Raw genomic sequence first — 16,107 nt, forward strand, 5'->3', positions numbered from 1 at the left:
ACACACACACACACACACACACACACACACACACACACACACACACACACACACACACACACACACTGAGCAGACAGAGAGATGAACATTGGGCTCTTTGTGCACTGAATACTGAAGGAGGGATGAAGCAAGTGCATGAAACTATGACCCCCAGAACTCCTTTTATCTTTTCCACATCTGGAGCACCCATTGCTGCAGCAAGCACACATCCATCATCCACTAGTGTGTGCGTGTGTGTGTGAGAACTCTACCTACCCACTGTGCACAGCAGCAGAAGAACACAGCACACCACAATGGAGACCACGATGGCCAGCTCGCTGCCGCCGAGCTGCACTCTGGCGATAGTTTTATGGAAGTTCCCTACTTGCACCTAGAAAAGAAAAAAAAAAACATGTTTGCTGAAACTGGGTCACAATCCTTCAAACCCTGCCTTCTCTTATGTCTCCTTTAAGGGGACTCTGAAACATCACAGATCTTATAATAATCACATCTATACTTATTTTTGGGAGACTGTTTTTCTTGTTTTTACCACACACCGTCATAAAACAGGGACAGTCGTGTACATGTTTTAGTTTGTATCTAAGAAAGTGAAACTAAGATCTGTAGCAGTGCATGAGGTCATTGTTTAAAACTTTGTGGGCAACATGAATATTTCCAAGGAATGATGGGCCTCCATATTACCAAGAAGTAGCCCACACACCATCTTACTTGACAAATTTTAACATACCTAGCCATAAAGCAGATAAGATTGTCTCACACATTTAGCCTTAACATCTCTTTGAACTTTGAAGAAAAACTTTAACAGTTCTGTTCAGAGTCATTATAAGAGGTCATAATTTTATAAATTAAAAAATATGAAAATTAAACATGAAAGGAATTTATTTCATATTTGCAGTATTTTAGCAAATGGAATCATTAAATCATAAAACTAAATCATTTCACTTAATAAGGCAGGTTTTATTGAGACATTACTTATTATAGGTATTTTAACATGGTAACTAGTAATTTAACGCATTACCTGTCAAAACAAACTTTGGCTACACACACATATCATGCATCTTCAGCTCACAACAAGCCCAGAAAACTGCTAAAAATAGCACCAATATTTTTGTGTGAGCAGTTGTTAAAACGTCATCTTCAGGTAATTGTAAACTTGTACAAAGACTTTAACAGCAAAGCACTAAATGGGCTTTAAAGTGAAAAAAAAATGATGTTAGCAGCAATAAATATAACTGCAGCTGACTTAATGAAATGAAATCCCGAAATAAACCTCTCAAGAAATGCAACTCTTCTCAAACTGATTTAATTTTAGCTGCCATCCCTGGGTACTTGCTTGACTAACAATAACCTTTTGTTGTCCCGTTTTTAAAGCTCTGCAATTCATCACGCAGCCTGTAAAGCAAATTTAGGAAATAAAGATAAAAGCTGAAGGCTTTTAAAAAAGACAGCGAAGTTATTAAGAAGAGCAACATTAAAGGAGATGTATATACCCATTTTCAGCTCGATAGATTTTAGTACAGAACTGTGGTAGAGAGCCTTGAATGATTCATAGTTTATATTCGTTCTGATTTTGGAGCTTTACACGGTTCATCTTTAGTCTGGAAGAAGCTCTTTGAGCTCCCGTTTCTTTTATAGTGATAGCTAAGATCTTTTGAAGTGGGATTCTGTGGAAAGATTACGAACAATCAATATCTTCCCTGTTGTAGACAGCTCTTTAAACAACCATACTTTGGAGGAAAAAGCTTTGTTCTGACCAGACTAACAAGCTAATGGCTCTAGTCCCTGCAGGGTTAAGGTTGAAGTGGATCACTGATGGCACTCCAACCATAAAATTTTCATATGAAAGGTATTTTGTAAGCCTTTTTTATTTCTTTTAAAATCATTTTAGCTTAAATATTTTGATTCCTGTGGGAAGTTCTACAGACAGAAGGTGCTACAGCTGGCTGCTATTTTCCTGACACATCAAATATGTAAATTACTATTTAAATGCTAAACTGCCAAATATATAAAAGTTTATGAAATAGAAATTACAGGAACTGCTATGAAGTGTTTGTCTTGGCCCCACTTGGACTAGCCATTAGCTCATCAATCTGATAATTTTTTTTTACTTTTTTATCTATTTAGATTCAGGCCATTTAAGAATGAGCTACAATATTTTACATGTTCATGACTTTTCCACAGAACCTGATTACAAATGATCTCTACTATCTTTTTGACTCCCAGGTTTAGCCTTTTTTCCCAACGTTTTGAACTTTTGAACACAATCTGTAAGCACACCAACTAACATATATTATTTATTGACTGTGAAAACCAACATGTCATATCTGATTCTTTAAAGTTCAAGCAATAATTTGATATAAAAACTAAGAAATATAACAAATTGTCTATTTGGCTATTTGATAAATATTACATTTTTACAGTCAAACTGTGGAATATTGGTTCAACTAGACTTGTAATAGCATTAATTTGTCTGAAAAAGAAGATGTTGGACTTTGTAGACTGTGGAGGAGACAACTCTAGAAAGAGTTTAATAAAAAAAAAAAGAACATCCCTTTGAAGCCTGAGTTTAAAACTCACTTAAATAATTTAACAGATGTTTTAAATCCTTGACTTATAAAGTATTACAAGAAATATTTAAGAGACAAAAAAAAACCCCAAGTAAATTAGGTGTCCCTACATTACTTTGTAACAAGCCTACCACATATGCAGATAAACATTTCCCACCAGGGACGCAGACGCCTGCACACACATGCAAGCCCATTCATTTTGTCATGGAGACAGGTGCACACATGCAAAAGAAATAATAAAAATATACACATTGTAGATTTTGAAAAATGTTCTCCCACTGCAAAGAGCTGGTAGAGGCACTCAGTTCAAACTAACCCAGATGTGACAAGGAAAAAAGTTTCACTTCTGCCTTTTTGATAAGTCAGCAGGGACTCTGTGGTCTCTGCTCACATCATTCCCTCTGCTTCACCTACATACTTAATAAAGACAGACCCGGATAAAAAGCCTCCAGTCCTCAGACCAAATCCTTCTTGGAGTGGTCTTATAGTAAGAGAAACAACTTCACTGTGTTTCCTCATCGTCAACATTCCCTACTTTCTTTCGTAGTTAGGGCATTTATTTCCATGAAGCAGCAAGGGGAGGCCCTCTTCCAGAAACTGCACCAACATGACCTGGTGTAATGGAGGGGAAAATGCCATTGCTCCACGTTCCTGTTTCGCTCCGGGCAGAGGCACGTAAAAATAGATCTGCCACTGAAAGCAAGTAGAAAAAACACAAACGGCCACGAGCTCTGCCTCAGCGCGTTTATTAAAACGTGCCGACACAAAGGAAAATATAAGTGTTCCCTGTCTTTACGACCCTGTCGCGTCTGACCCCCTCGCCCTGCGGTGCTCGCATGGGCGAGCTAGCCCACCCATTTGTGTTATGACATCTCATCTGACCTTTGCCCCGCCTCCATGCCTGTGCTAAGTGCTTGTGTTTATTTCAAGAGGTCCTGATTGACAGATGAGGTGGGCGGGCACCTGAGCATGCCACAGGTACACCAAGAGAGGGGAGGGGAAGTCAGAGAGCCTTATTTCTGACTGAAATGGGTTTAAAAACATGAAGAGGGAACAACATGAAATGTATAGCTTGGTGTGGCTTCCAGGCCTAAAAACACTGCACCAACTGTCCAGCATGATGGTGGTAGCATCATAATGTGGGGCTGGTGCATTGTACTGTATAATGTGGATGGAAGAGTTTAGATGAAACACAATTAGCTTCACCTCAAATCAACAGCTAGCTTGTTGAAGCTTGGACAATAGGTGACAATGATCCCAAACATCTGTAAGAACTGATTTCTGAATGAATGAAACGGGCTAACATTAAGTTTCTGGAAGGACTTTCCTAAAGCCCTGACCTCAACCCTACAGAAAATGTATGGGCTGTCTTTAAAAACCATATCTATGCAAAATGAAAAATAAATAAATAAATAAATAAATAAATAAATAAATAAATAAAACTACCCAAACACATGGTAACAATACTGTCTAAAGAAATCATCAAATATTCATCCACAATGAGGCCAGAAGCTTGTTGATCGAAACACAAAGCCTGGGGTCGAGGTGCAAATTCCTAGTGGACGTTCAATATTAGAGCATATATGGTTTTAAGCCTGTATTTGTGATTTAACCCAGTGTGTATAAGGAATAATGCACAATTATTTCAAACACAATTCTTTTTTTTTAATCACTGCAGTGTTTTACAATTTGTTTACCCTGGAAAAAACATAGTGGTTAAAATAAATCATTAAAACCCACGATTTTACATGTTCTTTATGCCATGTGTGTGCAAACGTATGACCAGAACAGTTTCTGGAGCTTTTCAGCAAACTACGCCCAGTTTAGCTCACATTTAAATACAATTGAGATTTTATCCTTCACAAAGCTCCATAAAAACAGACCAGAATGGACAACAGATGGAATCGAGAGATGGGCAAAGGAAGGAAACTATTTGGTTTTATCAGAGCTGCATTAGGCTGATTTACATCTTAACTTAGTAAGTTGGAAGAAAAAAGAAGAGAGAAATCATCGCTGACTTTGATGAACTGAGTATCAGTGTGACTAGAAGGTGTCTGCAGTGATAGATGGGGTGACAAAGGCCACAACAAACAATTGATTAAATACTGTGTGTCAGTGTTTTGTTGTTTCTGTCACTGAGTGACCGCTCACCACCTGAATAATGTCACGGCAGCATGCTCAGAAACCACGGACCATTCATAATTCATGTGAAAGCAGCACAGACATCTTTACTTAGAGAGCATGGGCTCCAGCACGTCAAATCTGTTTCGGTTAATATCACAGATGGTGCCGGTTCTGACTAAATATTTGGCTTTAATAACTAAATGACAGATGGGTGATGAGCTTAAATTATCAGGGCCTGTCGAGAAATATTTTCAAGACGGGGGTTAGATGTGCGTGTTGGTGTTGTGCTGCCGTGCTTTGCATGTTTTCATACTCACAGTGACGGGCAGCTCGCTCTCGCTGGAGCTCAGCAGTCCGTTGATGGTGCAGTGGAACAGCTGGTCATTATGGAAGCTGATGTTGCAGGGATAGGGGCCAATCATCACTGAGTATTCCTCCAGCTGCAGCTCCAGGTCGCTCGGCACTTTCTGCTCCAGAACAGATAACATTCATGTAGGGCTTCAGCTATGGCAAGCCATTTGTACACTTATTCAGTCCGCTTGATATAAGTGTGTTGTTTTATCCCACTGGTTATCAACTACTTTGTAATAGTTGCACATTTGGTTGCACAGGTTCAAATAACACTGCACTAGCTATAAATACTCTTATTAGCAGGACCTTTTTGCCAATTAATAGCACTTAATGGGATAAGCTCAGCAGTCCCAGCTAGTTGTTTTTTTTATGCACTAGTGAACCACTGGACTAAAATAGTTGACAAATATGTTGTATAAGTTTGCTAATAAGTGTCAAAAACCCTTAAATGTTACCTGGCAAACATTAGTCGAGTAGTTCACGTTTTTTATGTACTAGTAAACTTTTAAGTAGGGGTGTCCTGACACCAGGTTTTCTCAAATTGAGTATGACTATTACAGTTTGGGTACTCATGATACACACTACTGATAACAAGTACTTACTGAATTAAAACCTAAAACCATTTTATTACAGTTTTTATTTAATTTATTTAACTAAAATGTTTGTTCAATTTCAGTTTTCGTTATGTAGTTAGTTTTAGTTAACTATAATAACTTTGATCTCAATATCCATGCTCATTTCGGTAACGAGTATCGGGGCATTTTGATGCTTAGTTGTATAAAAGCGGGTATTGGGTAAGCACTACTATTAAGGCTAAACTAGTCATCTAGGAAGCAGTCTGGGCGTTACTAGTTAAGTATGTGCACTACTTTACTTGTTGACATTTTTAGGTGTACTAATTAACTCGTAAGGAGAAAATTTGTGAACATGCAAATGTTTTTTATGATCATCAGTTAACTTGTACAACACAGTGGCAGACTGGCTTTGTTCAGCGGTCAGCAAACTAGTTGAGACCTTTGGGGCACTAGTGCAGCAAAACTGCTGCGTAGTCCCCCTTCATCTCCATCAAATGTGCCAGTTGTTGCCTAGAAGTCTTAACTAAGAGGGTTTGTTGAAGCTGTGCACCAAAATGTCGAAGTAGTGCAAGCAAATGAGCAGCAATGTAGCTAAGAACTAGTGGGGGGAAATAAAATCAAATACATACACAAACATCTGCCGTACTCAACCCCCATATGTTTGCAGTCATACCCATCCACATGAGCACAGAGAGAAGAAAGGCAGCTGAAAACTGATCCAATCTGGGCTGCAGTTCAGCTTAAAGCAGCAAACATTCCTGCTGACTGAACTCAAAGGAAAGTTTCTCCAAACAAACACTGATAGTCATCCCTGCCTGGTTCAATGCAACATCTTCAACTCCTTTACTGTTATAATAAATGTGCCCTACTTCCACCCAACCACCCCCATCTCACTACTGGGAGTGATATTAATTAAAGGGACACTCCCCTGATTTTACACTTCATGTGTGACAGTGAGTCATGTGGAGTTGTAGCAATCGGGCTGTAATGTAGCAGGACTGAGTCTTCAGAAGCTCTACAGTGAGTTTTCTACAGCTGGGTGGTAGTTAGCTATCACGGGATAGCTGCTTTACACAATGTAGGTCTGCAAAGTGAGCCATGTTTATCTGGAAGTAAAGATTTAGGAAAACATTTAATAAGGTTTCACTGTAAAAAAAATTGAACTTCTGAAGTTGTTTTTCCATATATAGCTTTCATACAATAGATCGTATTAATTTGTTTAAACATTATTAAAATTATAAAGCCATCAGTTTTATATTTTTTCTTTCTGCCCCAAAACTATCATGAGGTAAAATCCTGGAATAGCCCTTTAATATGGATACAATACATTTCTTAGATTTTATGAATTTCTAGTTAGAAAGTTTTATTTCAGAGGACAGTCATATCAGCCTTACGGGGACATTTTTATTGGGTCCTATTTTTACAGCCGTACAGTTTTATTGCCTGGATGCTCCCCTGTGTGGGCGCTCGCCCTTCAGGCTCGGGTCGTCGAACAGAGGTGTGAGAGCTTGAAGGTTCTGCTCTGATGATGGAGATGCTCATAGCTGGGATTAGCATTCTTTGTGTTTTCTAGGTTGCTTTTCAGTTCTTGGTATTTTATGAACTTCAAACTTTTGTTTCAATGTTTTAGCCAGTGTTTGTGTCCATGTTAGCACAATATCTCATCAATCAGTATGTCAGTGTAAGTTAAGATGGTTGTTCTTGTTTAATATTTTGATAATAACTATTGGAGCCAACATTGTCTGTCTATTAGCAGAATACCGTACATATCACTGAATAAAATTCAATGAAATGTGTGATAAATTTAATTTAATGGTAATTTATTCTCAGTCTGGGTCTGAAAGTCACATCTGCTGCCAGTAATTCTCCATCACCTTTTGAGTTGTCTCTAAATTTGACTTTAATGCTGCCTTTCAATCCCAGGCACAGATCTCTCTGTATTTCATCCGCTCAGTTTTGGTGTTTGTCTTGTTATGTGCTGGACTGTTTCAAGGTCAGCGTGAACCACAGGTACTAGCTGATGAGTGCTTTCAGACCAACTTTTTCTGCTCTTATATCATGAAGAAAAAAATACCTCGTCATTTTAAATCCCAAACATAAGAGAGCACAACCTCCAACAATGGCACATATTACACAGTCATTGACTGACAGGATAAAATGGAGTCGTTGACGTAAAATCTATTGAACAGTTTGTAAAATCACTCTTAGCAGCAATAATTCAATGTATTCTTCTAAATATGACCTCATCCGTCTTTCAAGTCACTGTGAAGAAAATCTGGCACAAGTTGCTTTACAACATTGCTTCAGTTTACTGAGATTTGCAATCTGAAACATCCAAAGGACTGAGCATTTGCAACCTTCCATTTCATTTGTCTGAATTTTGAATGGAGCGTTGCAACACCTTGACTCTTTTCCTAATCTGCAACTCAGCTGTAGACTTGCTGCGGTGCTCAGGGTTGTTGCATCAGTTAAGCTTTAGCTGTCGGACAGATGGCCAAAGTTCTGAGTAACATACTTTGCTATGAAGATGAGTTCATCGGCAGCTCAAAAGAGCCACAAATTATCACCACTCTTGTCAGACAATATGAGTTATTGTGTGCTTCACATTTCCTTTCATAGTAGACTTGGTTGATGATACTTCCTGTACTGTGTGGTATGAAGGAGTCCCCCTTCATCTTTTCATAAAAGAGCTTTTGACTCATTTGGCTAAGTACATTTCAACTTTTGAAAAAAAAAGGAGGTTTACATGTTAGGAAGCTTTAGTTGCTACATTTATTCCACTTTGGTCGAGCTTACTGTCAAATTAAAGCTGCACTTTAAGCATGTAATCATTCTATGACCTTTTTTTTTACATGTTTGATGCTACAAAAACAAACGCTTTAACTGAAGTTGCTTTCTGATCAGAATGTATGAGATGGGTGAGTTAAGTTTATCCTGTAAGAAAAGTGAGACAAACATACACATCCTGGTAATTTGAAACCAAAATAGGTGATCTGTTGCACTAAAGAGGACAAAAATGGTGTATTTCCAATTTTTAAGCTATCTGGGACTTTTTTGAATGTCTCTAATGAAGTAAAATATCTTGACCATGTGTTGACATGTCTGATGATGAGGACATTTACCGTCAAGTTCATATGATATGCTCAGGCAAATATCCTTGTCCGTAAGTTTGGACTCTGTTCTGATGAAGTGAAAACGAACTTGTTCAGATCATATTGTACTTCTCTGTATACGGCACATTTGTGGTGCAATTTTAAAAAAGCCGGTCTTCATAGATTGAATGTGGCTTATAATGATGCACTAAGACTTTTGTTAAATAAGCCCAGATAGACCAGTGCCAGTGAACTGTTTGTATCTGCTCATGTCAGCACATTGATGGTTGTTTTAAGAAAGTTTATGTACAAATTTATTTGTCGTTTAAATGTGTCTAATAATAGAATTATTTTACAGTTGACTAATGTTACATATAGTGCAGTAAAACACTCATTTGTGCTTTGGAAGCATTGGTATGACTGCCTCCTGAATGGTTAGGAACCTTTTTGTACTTTTTTATTCTTTGTTTTTTTATCTTCTTTTTATGCAAATTGGACCTTGAGTCTGTAATAAAGTCTGTCTATCTATCTATCTATCTATCTATCTATCTATCTATCTATCTATCTATCTATCTATCTATCTATCTATCTATCTATCTATCTATCTANTCTATCTATCTATCTATCTATCTATCTATCTATCTATCTATCTATCTATCTATCTATCTATCTATCTATCTATCTATCTATCTATCTATCTAGTTCTTTCCTGATTCTTTTTTTTTGACAAACCTGGTGGTCAGATGATGGCACCGTAGTTTTTGGGTTTTTGCAATTAACCGGGTGTACACAACATTATGATTGTTATGACTGCTAATTAGAGCGATGGCCAGACATTCAAAAAAATACTGGCCTGTACTCTGTATGAGGCTGCAATTTCCCTTCGATGTAATTAGGCCAAGTGAGGAAGCGTGTGTGTTTATCACCAGAGTTTCCTTTCTGTGATTACACCCTAAGGGTCCCTCCTGCAGGATGCAGCCTCCCGGGTCTTTGTCAACAAGTGCTTCCTCACAACAGACACAAAGAACATAAACTAAAATACAAAAGTGATTGGGCGTAATGCAAACATGATGCAATCCTACATCTCTAATATTAACACAAACTTTAGTCAGGTTGCAAAGAACTTCATTATAAAGTTTAAAGTATAATAAAAGCAGAGCCTGCACACATTCCACCTCTGCAGACTGGATGAATACCAAGCTGCTTAATAAAACGCTTTCTGTCTCCAGCCTCTCTCTCTTCCCCCCCCCTCAGGTCCACCACCACTGGATTCCACCTTCCTAAAAATATAATCAGGAAACAACAAAGGAGTCGCCCGTGTCGACAGTCTGAGGCGGCAGACCCGCGGTGGTCTCCTCCCAGAACACGCCAACACAGAAAGAGGAAGTGGCCTCGCGTTCCAACTCCACATCTGTGTCGTTCACTTACACGCGCCACATGGCGTCACAGCCAGTGGCGCTTCGGGGGTGATGAATGCAAGCAGACAGGTGCTTAGATCAGCCAGAGCGTACAAACGTGAGACGTCACGCTGAGCTGCCCCCGCCCCCCCCCCCACACACACACACACACACCTCACACCTCCAACAGAAATCAACATGTTTAACAGGACAGGGCCTTTGATGTGTTTTTATGAGCCTCTGGTTTAGGAGAATATGAATAAGGACACAGTCAGCTAAAGTCTGCAGCACACAGTCAGGGTTGTCATGTTGTTGGCAGGGATGCTTTTGGAAAAAAAAAACAGAAAAAAACAAAACAAACCAAACAACAGTCATCCAAAGCTTTGAGTTGAATGTTTCATTCCTAAAATGTTTCGGTCAGAGGTTTGATTTTATTGGAAAATATTCATACTTTTAATCTGATTACGCTCTATAAACCATAAATTATAATTATTTGATGGATTTGTAATTAGTTAATGAGTCACATTTGTGAAATGACTGTAAGAACAGCAGAATTTGTTGGCTGACTGGTTCATCAGCGACAATAATTTTGTTTCTCATCAACCGCAGAGCCAAACTTCCAAATAAATCACATACCCGTCACTGTCCAGTGGCTCATGACATATTTCTCTGACAGACAAACAAACACAGGTAATTACATAATCACCAGCCTTTCATGACAATTATTATGAGCAAACTAACATTAGGAGCTAAGCATTATACCTGCTTAGTATTACCATAATAAAAATTAAATTTAATGTAAGCAGAGCATCACTAAGTTCTGTTTGATCATAGATTCTTGGACTAAACTCTGTGTCTTCAGCATTTGTCCTCATTAATGCAACACAAATTGTAAAATATTGACAGAGTCCAAGTGCAAACATGTACCGTAATCCTTGAGAAAATAATGAAATTAATCAATTTTCCTGCCGTCTTTGAGATGGTTTGTTCATTTTGTCTCACATTGGCCACATAAAATCTGATCTGCATAATAAGTGATTTACTCATCACGCAGACTGAAAAGATAAAAAGAAAGCCATCCTCCATAACATCACCTATTGGACTGTGGGAAACAGGAATGTTCTTCAGACTTGTCAGGAGTCCTCTGAACACTGCCAGTGAGTGAAGACCAAAGGGCCAGGACAATGCTGTTGTGTTTGTTGCTTGACTTTTGCTACGGGTAGCTTCTAATTAGCCTTTTGCTACTTTAGCTAGCAAGTTGCTATTTTTAGCTACTATTCAGCTGGCCTATACCTCACTTGCAAAAGAAACCTGCGATCTGAATGGGATTTGTTTGGTTAAATAAAGGTTAAAGAATAAAATAAAATAAAATAGCCACTTTTGTTAATCTTTTGCTCCTTAGCCTTTTGCGTATAAGCTTCTAGCTAACATTAAATTAGTTTTAGTTTTATTTATTTCTTTGATACATTTAGCTTTTAGTTGATGTTTTATTGCTTTTCACAACCATTTTTATCCTGTTAAGTTTTTTAGGTAATATCTTTGCTTATTTTAGCTTTAGCTAGTGCTTTGCTCCTTTAAGCTTTTAGTGATTGTTCCACCTTTTTTAGCTTCAAAAACACAATTTCAGCTTCAGCAGAAGGCAGAAAAGTCTTTCATCACCCACCATTCACAGTTTATTTTAAAAAAGTGCTATTTCCCCCAGTTAATCATATCACTGCAGTGTCACTTACATTAATGATGAGCGTCAGCGGCTCTCCTGAATGGTGTTTTATCAGCTTCTCCTTGTTGGCGGTGAAGAACTGAGGGTCCTCCACATACTCCAATAGGAATCTACCCTTTTGAGGTTCCCCATTTTCCTCCTCTGCCTCGTTTTTAGAGGAGGACGGGCTGTCCCCAGTGTAGATGACTCCATTCAGGATGAACTGCACAGAGGTTTCCTCGGACTGACTGGAGGACGGGGATGGGCAGGTGATGGTGGTGGGGGAGAGCACGGCACAGGGCTGTGGAATACAGGTTATACTCGTTTCTTGTACACTCACTTATTAAATGATTAAAATAGAGTTCTCTGCGGAAAAGAAGACAACTTTATTGATTGCTCACCGTTTGCCCAATTTCCAGTACCTCCATGGTGACGCTCTGCACCAGGTCAAAACCCTGACCGGTGACAGTGATGGTCCTGCCACCACTGAGGAACACACAAGAACAGAACCAAGACTCAGCCCGGGAAGAAAATGAGCAAAACTCTCAACAAGAGATCTAGCATTTCTTGAAGGTATGCTTATTTCCTGACGCCTTTTATTCCAGCGTCTTAAACCTAAATAGTTTTATGATGACATGGGATGGAGTCACAGCCATCAAGCTTTGGAACAGACGTCATGAACGATCGCATCCAATGACTACTCTGACATTTCAGTAAAGTCTGTCCAGTGCTTCATGAAATATTTTGCTAACATGAAGACAAAGAAACTCAGAAGCACAGGCAGACTCTTGCCTTTTCAGCCTCTGGTTCATAATGAACCACGTTTACAGTAAACATGTCAAAGGTTTGCCACAGCCCTGTCATGGTTTGTTATTTACACCAGAGCAGGATAAAGAAAAGCCTCTCACTCCTGATGAAGAACTGGGAATGAGTCCAAGAGAAATGTTAATGCTTGCGGTGCACGTAGCAGTCTGCTCACCTGAGGAAGGTCTTTTTCGGATGGATGGAGACAATAGTGGGGTTCTTCTCGTAGGTGTAAGTGGTGCTGAGCTCCAAACCATCACAAGGACGGTCCTCAAACTCCACACACACTACCACTGACTCAGCGTGCGCCTGCAGGGCTGGAGGCATGATGCATTCAATGGTTTCATCTGTTTTCCTTAAAAAAAAGAAAGAAAAAAAAGAGGTAAACATCGTTACCACATAACTCGCTCCATCTAAAAATGTTTAATCCTAAAAACGTTTCCACTTACAATTAAAAGTCATTTTTTATTGCAGCTTGGCAGACTTTCACAGAAGTCATGGAGCTATTTTGGTATGCGCTATGGCAACAAGTAAAAGTGCTGAATTTAATCTTGTGAGCAAGATATGTGGGCCTCGCGAAGCCATTCAACATGAATATTTAATTACCACTTCATGCATTTAATATCTCCTGTTAAAAAAAGACTGTAGAAAGCAAATGAAACAAGTCCAAACACTTTGTAAATTTAATGGGGGTGAATTCAAATTCATTAAGACTTTCCACTTCAGGCAAATCCAGGTCAAGTTTCAAAGATCTTCAAACAACAAACATGTTTAAATTAAAGGTCATCACTCGCCACCTTTCATGGCAGAGATTTGGGCTAAAAACTTACTGTATATTATTATTATTATGAGGCTGGAGCTATAGCTGTTGTGATCAACATTTGTAAATATGTTCATCTCGTGTGTTTCTGTGAGATATTATCAGCGATAATGATCTGTACTCACTCTGTGATGTTGCATTCCAGTGTGTTGTTGACCTTGACTCTAACCTGAGAGCCAATATCCAAATGTTTCCCAGTAAGGATGACTCTGGTTCCTCCGGCACGAGAGCCTTTTTCTGGCGCAATGGACTGCAGCTTTGGAACCTGCATTTAACCAAACAAGACAAACATCAGATTTATCATTAAGCAACTGACATCTTCTATCACTGGAAGAGGCGGGTTTATTGTATAAATACTGGCTTTTATCTACCATTCTTTAACTTTGAATTTTTAGCTAATGCTTCGATACTACAGCTTTTAGATAGTGTTTTGCCAATTTTAGCTTTTAACTACCATTTAGCTATCATTCAGTACCTTTTAGGCAGCTTTTGTTATTTTTAGCCTTCAACTTTCATTTTACAATATTTTTTTTAAGTTAGCCTTTTACTACATTTGTCTTTTAGCTAGTATTTTATTACATTTAGCCTTTAATTAGTATTTTGTTACTTTTAGCAAGTCTCTTGCTACATTTGCTTTTAGATGACCTTTTGCTATTTATAGTTAGCATGTTGTTAATTTAAGCTGACGTTTTGCTACTTTTAGCTACCATGTTGCTATTTTAAGCTGACATTTTGCTACTTTTAATAGCATGTCGCTACTTTAAACTGACCATTTGCTACTTTTAACTACAATGTTGCTATTTTAAGCTGACATTTTGCTACTTTTAGATAGCATGTTGCTACTTTAAGCTGATCTTTTGCAACGTTTAGATAGCATGTTGCTACTTTAAACTGACCTTTTGCTAATTTTAGCAAAAATGTTGCTACTTTAAGCTGACCTTTTGCTACATTTAGATAGCATGTTGCTACTTTAAGGTGACCTTTTGCTAATTTTAGCAAAAATGTTGCTACTTTAAGCTGACCTTTTGCTACTTTTAGCTAAGATGTTGCTACTTTTAGATTTTAGCTGACCCTTTGCCACTTTTGCTTCAAGATATTGTTTAGCTACTTTTGGCTTTTAGTTAGCCTTTGACAATTTTAGCTTTTAGTTAGTCTTTGGGTACTTTTAGCTAGTGTTTTGCTTCTTTCAGTTTTAGCTTCTTCAGCAAAGTCATTCAGCACTCCGCATGCTCATTGCGTTTTCACAGGAAATGTAGTTTCTCTAGCTCAAACTGGATTTTTGCTCTATGATTTTTATCTTGGCACCAAATAAAAGACTTTCCTCACTGTCTGAAGTTCAAATGTCCAGCGTTTACAGATTGGCTGAGACAGCTGCTGACTACAGCAGTAATTTATTGAAGAAAACTGTGAAGACAGCCCACGCTGTGTTACGTTACTCTGCTGCTAAAGCCAACAGGCCTTTGGGCCACAGATAGCCGCGCTGTGGTTACATGAAAACCTGCATGTTCACACCCTCTAACTTACACATATGGAAACACATTCACACCACTCAAAAAAAAAAAAAAAAGAAAGAAAGAAAGAAAGAAAATCCTTGGGCAAGGATGATTATCCCCACTCAAATCTGCAGCTACCAGAATCAGCACTCCTTTCTGAACATTCAATCCACTGCATGACCCCCGCCTCCAGGGATGCCTCTTGCTGACAGGATTCACTTCCTCAGTGAGTGGTGACGGGGCACACCTATTGTGTTTTTAGCTTGTCAGTGTGGCTGTAAAGAGGCAGATGTTTCCGTTAAAAGTCTGGAGGAAGGAGATGCAGTTAGAGACACATATCCTGTCTCCAGAAATGCTTTTTTTTTCTCTCTCTCTCTCCTCCTCAACTAAAACTAAGTAACCTAAAGAAACACAAGGAAGTCAAAGGAGTTCCCACAGCTGTTTCTTTTCAATGTTTGTTATCCTCTGCTGCCGATCGCGAGAATGTTATTAGTGTCTGTATGCGTGGCTGTCATGTCTGTTAGCGGAATATCTCATAAACCAACAGACAGCTTTGTGTGAAACTTTCCTAAACTAATACTTGAATGTACATCTGATTGTGATTAACTTATTGGGCCAGCTACAAGCAACCTTAGCAAACACCTCTCCAATATGTAAATTGGGGGTGGGCAATGTGCATTCCTGCAGGAAATGCTAGGTCTTTATTTGTTTTAGAGTTCCTTCAAGTTCTGAGATGAGGATTGTTTCTCTGTGGGATGATTCACAGATAGAAGCTGTGAAATGATAGAATGTTTTCACCTCTGAAATATGAAATACTCTCTGTGAACAAAGAGAAACAAAGGGCTCATAGGGGTATTTCCACGGGTTAAATGTTCCTGCTTCAGTGAGAGCCTGTGTGGGTTGAGGTTAATAAACACAATGCTAGCTAGGTTTCCTCAGTCTGCGATGAATTTGCAGCAAAGGGACGTTCCAAAAATCACCATGTTTGTTTTTGTTGGCAGAGAAAGCTAAATGACAATAGCTCTTAGCTCAGATGGACGTTTGAAGATTCCCACCAGTGTGCCTCTGAATCATAAAATGCATTTGTTAACACTCAGCTGACACTTGGGAAGGCTTCCCCCAGCAAACAAGGGAGTGAGAGAGAGAGAGAGAGAGAGAGAGAGAGAGAGAGAGAGAGAGAGAGAG

At 38.7% G+C, this 16,107-nt stretch overlaps 1 protein-coding gene across 1 annotated transcript in view; it reads right to left on the minus strand.

Moving 5' to 3' along the window:
• Positions 1-16,107, minus strand: part of plxnd1 (plexin D1) — a gene marked incomplete in the record, with an annotated part of 110,272 nt that overhangs the window by 30,301 nt on the left and 63,864 nt on the right. Inside the window, 6 exon segments of the mRNA XM_014015927.1 lie at positions 256-370; positions 5,009-5,158; positions 11,837-12,106; positions 12,207-12,291; positions 12,785-12,964; positions 13,555-13,694. Of these exon segments, the coding sequence (XP_013871381.1) occupies positions 256-370; positions 5,009-5,158; positions 11,837-12,106; positions 12,207-12,291; positions 12,785-12,964; positions 13,555-13,694 (940 nt within the window).

Source organism: Austrofundulus limnaeus, unplaced genomic scaffold (genome assembly GCF_001266775.1).
Source record: "Austrofundulus limnaeus strain Quisiro unplaced genomic scaffold, Austrofundulus_limnaeus-1.0 Scaffold3, whole genome shotgun sequence".
NCBI lineage: Eukaryota > Metazoa > Chordata > Actinopteri > Cyprinodontiformes > Rivulidae > Austrofundulus > Austrofundulus limnaeus.